General features: G+C 34.3%; 1 protein-coding gene across 1 annotated transcript in view; it reads right to left on the reverse strand.

Annotated features, from left to right (window-relative positions):
• LOC133654328 (copine-9-like) overlaps positions 1-6000 on the reverse strand; it is a 249625-nt gene that overhangs the window by 15696 nt on the left and 227929 nt on the right. Inside the window, exons 17-19 of the mRNA XM_062054640.1 lie at positions 4077-4204; positions 3797-3899; positions 1056-1113 (exon numbers count right to left, since the gene is read on the reverse strand). Coding sequence (XP_061910624.1) covers positions 1056-1113; positions 3797-3899; positions 4077-4204 — 289 coding nt within the window. The remainder of the gene's footprint in view (positions 1-1055; positions 1114-3796; positions 3900-4076; positions 4205-6000) is intronic.

Below are 6000 nucleotides of genomic sequence, written 5' to 3' on the forward strand. Positions count from 1 at the left end.
AAAATCCAAGAAAATATTTAAAGACTTGGTCTTCACTTGTTTAAATAAATACATGATTTTTTTTTACTTTGCTTCTTATAACTTTCAGAAAGACAATTTTAGAGAAAAAATACAACCTTAAAAATGATTTTAGGATTTTTAAACACATATACCTTTTTACCTGTTATATTCCTTCCTCTTCTTTCCTGACAATTTAAATCAATGTTCAAGTATTTTATTTTTTTTAATTGTAAAGAATAATAAATACATTTTAATTTAATTCTTCATTTTAGCTTCTGTTTTTTCGACGAAGTATATTTGTGAAATATTTCTTCAAACTTATTATGATTAAAATTCAAAAAGAATATTCTGGCAAATCTAGAAAATCTGTAGAATCAAATTTAAATCTTATTTCAAAGTCTTTTGAATTTCTTTTAAAAATTTTGTTCTGGAAAATCTAGAAGAAATAATGATTCGTCTTAGTTAGAAATATAGCTTGGTCCAATTTGTTATATATTCTAACAAAGTGTAGATTGGAGTTTAACCTATTTAAAACATGTCATCAAAATTCTAAAATTAATCTTAATCAGGAAAAATTACTAATGATGTTCCATAAATTATTTTTTTAATTTTTTCAAAAAGATTCGAATTAGCTAGTATTACTCTTCTTTTTTTCGGTTGAATTTTGAATTTTAAAGAGTCGAAATTGAAGATAAACTATGTTTCAAAATTTAATTGTCATTTTTTTCGTGTTTTCTCCTCTTTTAAACCGTTCAATTAAGTGTAAATATCATTCATTATTAATAATAACATAGAGTTAAAGGTAAATTGAGCAAATTGGCTATTTCTGCCAATTTATTGAAGTGTGTATCAAACTGGTAGCCCTTCGCATTAATCACTACCCAAGAAGTAGCTCTTGCTTTCAAAAAGGTTGCTGACCCCTGCTTTACAGTCACGCTGTGCTAGCGGCAAGTCGTCCTCTCAAGTGACAGGAAACATGAGTGTTGAATGAAGACAATGTTGCTGCTGCATCAATCAAATCCCCTTGCAAATAGAAATAAACCAAATGAACTCACCATCAAACTCTGCCGGTCCAACGCCTACAATGATTATGGACAGTGGGAGTGATGCTGCCTGCACGGGAGAGAGAACACTTTTAGCAGCCAGACAAGACAAGGGAATTCACCGTGTGCCAAAGTGGCCGTCACACACGTCGGTCAGAATTGAAAAAAAAGAAGCACGAAATCGATTCAATTTCCCTACAAAAAAGCTGGAGCTGTTAATCCGTCACTACAACGCTGGCTCGCACAACCCGAGTTCAACGGCACTGCAAACAGTCAGTGTTCAAAAACAAGAAAAAATAATACAAAAATTAGGGCTATTTTATTTGAACTAAGCAAAATGATCTGCCAATAGAACAAGAGAATTTGGCTTGTCAAGACTTTCCAAAACAAGTCAAATTAGCTAACCTCAACGAACCCAAAAATAGCTTGAAATAAGTATATTCTCACTAATAACAAGTGCACTTTTCTTGGGAAAAAAAAGAGGACATTTTGCTCAATATGTTGAAAAATATTCTTATATTAAGTAAATGCTAGTGCCATTATCTTGACATAATGATATGCGCTCGGCATTACATTTACTTATACTAAAAACTAATGTATTGTTCTTAATGGAAAGGCAACAAGGCAAGCGCTCGTTACTCTCGGGGTCTCCTAGCCACTCAGGCAAATCATATGGTCTAAAAATGCATTTTTCCATGGATAACATGACATCATCACGCCAAGTGCGTGCTCTTTCAGTCAATTAGTGCGCATATATACAGCCCGGAAATTTTTTAATTGTAATTTTGAAGAATTTATCTGAATGTGCATGAACTATTTATATTAAAAATTGTTAGAAATGTCACATGTTAAATGTTGAAATATTAACTGTCAGTTTACTGTACTGTGCCGACTGTACTACTATATGAGTACGTATTTTCTCACATATACGTACTCATATATATGAGTAGCCAGTTTTGAAGCCAGTTTTAAAGACGAACATTTAATTTAGTTTGAACAGAGCGACAATATTTGGACTTTTCTGAGTATGGCAACGTAGACACAAAGTTGTTTTATTTTGAATAAACAAAGCAGTTTCAAAAGAGGGCCTTCACCCATTCAAAAGCAGATTAAATTGGTATTGCTATGCATAATATATTTATATTATTCACATGTGAATAAGGCTGTATGATAGACTGTATTTATATTATTCACATGTGAATAATGCTGTATAATAGACTGTATTTATACTATTCACATGTGAATAATGCTGTATAATAGACTGTATTTATATTATTCACATGTGAATAATGTTGTATAATAGACTGTATTTATATTATTCACATGTGAATAATGCTGTATAATAGACTGTATTTATGTTATTCACATGTGAATAATGCTGTATAATAGACTGTATTTATGTTATTCACATGTGAATAATGTTGTATAATAGACTGTATTTATGTTATTCACATGTGAATAATGTTGTATAATAGACTGTATTTATGTTATTCACATGTGAATAATGTTGTATAATATACTGTATTTATGTTATTCACATGTGAATAATGCTGTATAATAGACTGTATATATGTTATTCACATGTGAATAATGTTGTATAATAGACTGTATTTATAGTATTCACATGTGAATAATGCTGTATAATAGACTGTATTTATGTTATTCACATGTGAATAATGCTGTATAATAGACTGTATTTATATTATTCACATGTGAATAATGCTGTATAATAGACTGTATTTATATTATTCACATGTGAATAATTCTGTATAATAGACTGTATTTATATTATTCACATGTGAATAATGCTGTATAATAGACTGTATTCATATTATTCACATGTGAATAATACTGTATAATAGACTGTATTTATATTATTCACATGTGAATAATGCTGTATAATACACTGTATTTATATTATTCACATGTGAATAATTCTGTATAATAGACTGTATTTATGTTTTCCACATGTGAATAATTATGTATAACAGACTGTATTTATATTATTCACATGTGAATAATTCTGTATAATACACTGTATTTATATTATTCACATGTGAATAATTCTGTATAATAGACTGTATTTATGCTATTCACATGTGAATAATGCTGTATAATAGACTGTATTTATGTTTTCCACATGTGAATAATGCTGTATAATAGACTGTATTTATATTATTCACATGTGAATAATGTTGTATAATAGACTGTATTTATATTATTCACATGTGAATAATTCTGTATAATAGACTGTATTTACATTATTCACATGTGAATAATGCTGTATAATAGACTGTATTTATGTTATTCACATGTGAATAATGTTGTATAATAGACTGTATTTATGTTATTCACATGTGAATAATGCTTTATAATAGACCGTATTTATGTTATTCACATGTAAAAAATACCTAAGTGTTTATTGTATATTGTGAGCGAACTGTGGTGCTGAATTTCCCCCAGGGATCAATACAGTACGTTTTATTATGTTCTATATATTCTATAAATATATCTGCTGCATACATTTCTATGTAGGACATACCATCACACGCATTTAGGAGGGAATTGTACAACATGAAATGTTGCTACGACTCTAAATGAGTTCGGATTAATTTGAGCTTTTACACTTTCTCAAGTAAACCTAAAAATATGGGAATTGTTTACAAGAGTAAAAATAATAGGCAGGGTAAATGAAATGTTAGGTGAAGAAATGTGTTGGAAACATGCCTGTGCTAACATGTGTGTTTACTCACATTGACCACGGCCTCTTTGGTTTGGACCATATCAGATATAACTCCATCTGTGATCATTAACAGGACAAAGTACTGTGAGCCATCTGTTATCTCTGATGCACAGCTGGGAAACACACAAACACACGCAGGTTAGGCCCATAGTACACCAGTACGCACATCGGGGCCGGTAAAAAAACATGCGCAATCTTTAACGGTATCATATAAGAAGCACCTCAGGTGCAGCTTAACTAGAAAACATTGATTTGCAAAAAGCTGCGACTGAACGCTGGCAAACACTAACTTGGCCACTTTGTTGATAACAGGTGCAAAGTTGGTGGGTCCGTAGAGCTGCACGGTTCTTAGGCTCTGGAAGTAGGCCTCCAGGACCCCGTCGATGCCCACACAGTTGGGATTATCGTTGTCGCCACCCTGCAAAAACAAAAACATTCATTATGGTGGACACTGCGGTGTGTAGTGTGCAAAAGTGTAAAGTCAGTGGTAGGTCGTGAGTTCAAACCCCGACCGAGTCATACCACGCTTCCGTCAGTCTACCCCAGGGCAGCTGTGGCTACGAAAGTAGCTTACCACCACCAGGTGTGAATAAATGATGGGTTTTTAACATGTAAAGCGACTTTGGGTACTTAGAAAAGCGCTATATAAATCCCAGGTATTATTATTATTATTATTATTATTATACCAAAGACTCTAAAAATGGGAGCCGTTACCTCCCTGCTTGGCACTCAGCATCAAGGGTTGGAATTGGGGGTTAGATCACCAAAATTGCTGCTGCTCACTGCTCCCCTCACCTCCCAGGGGTGATCACAGGTCAAATTCAGAGAATTATTTTGCCACACCTAGTGTGTGTGTGTGACAATCTTTGGTACTTGTATTTTTAAAAAAATACACACTGCAATGGATAACAATTTTGCTGAGAGTCACTAGAGAAAAGCGCTATATAAATATAATTCACTCGACTTCACTTCACTTTTGGCTTCGCTGGCTTGTAATATTTTTTCTGTGCACTAATATCTTTTGTGTGCGCTTTGCACAACGCAGACTTTCTTACCTCCGCCAAATAGGTTACGTTTTCGCCAGGGTTTTTTGTGTGTATGTTAACAAAATAACTTAGTTTTGGATAGATTTAGATGATTTTTTTCAGGAAAAACTATTCCCTTTATCGACTACGAAACGGCAGAAAGAAGCTGAGTTTTTGTTTGCTACCTTCACGCATCACGGCGTTCTTGTGAAGACTTTGAAAGTGAAAAACCGCGCGCGGTATTTACAATATCTGTACGTCCCTAGTCCGCATGTATATGCAGAACATTTACTGATCATCAGCAAGACCAGAATACTGGGAGGAAAAGATGCAACTATAATCATTTACTGGAGCATTCGCAATGTGATTTCTCAAGACAAAAACTGTTCTGTGTCCATATTTAGCAAAACTGAGAAATGTTTGTACAAACTGGCACACTTACACATCAAAGACAGTCAATTGAGAGAGAAATGATTCCGTCTGGTTGCTAGAATAATTATGTATAACAACTCTTATGCTTAAAGGCTGTTGCTATAGTTGTTATCAATTGTGCTGAAGTTGTACTTTTCTATCTGTGCAAAGGGACAACTTGCAATCTTGGATTGTGGTCCTCTCCAAGGTTTCTCATAGTCATTCACATTGACATCCCACTGGGTTGTGAGTTTTTCCTTGCCCTTATGTGGGATCCGAACCGAGGATGTCATTAACTTTATAATTTGATGGCAGCAACACGTGACAAAGAAGTTGGGAAAGGTGGCAATAAATACTGATAAAGTTGAGGAATGCTCATCAAAGACTTATTTGGAACATCCCACAGGTGAACAGGCACATTGGGAACAGGTGGGTGCCATGATTGGGTATAAAAGCAGCTTCCATGAAATGCTCAGTCATTCACAAACAAGGACGGGGCGAGGGTCACCACTTTGTCAACAAATTGTCCAACAGTTTAAGAACGACATTTCTCAACAAACTATTGCGATCCACGGTCCGTAATATCATCTAAAGGTTCAGAGAATGTGGAGAAATCACTGCACGTAAGCGACAAGGCCGAAAACCAACATTGGACGCCTGTGACATTCCATCCCTCAGGCGGTACTGCATCAACAAGCCACATCAGTGTGTAAAGGATATCACCACATGGGCTCAGGAACACTTCGGAAAACCACTGTCAGTAACTACACGCCGTGGC

The sequence above is a fragment of the Entelurus aequoreus genome, linkage group LG07 (assembly GCF_033978785.1).
Source record: "Entelurus aequoreus isolate RoL-2023_Sb linkage group LG07, RoL_Eaeq_v1.1, whole genome shotgun sequence".
NCBI lineage: Eukaryota > Metazoa > Chordata > Actinopteri > Syngnathiformes > Syngnathidae > Entelurus > Entelurus aequoreus.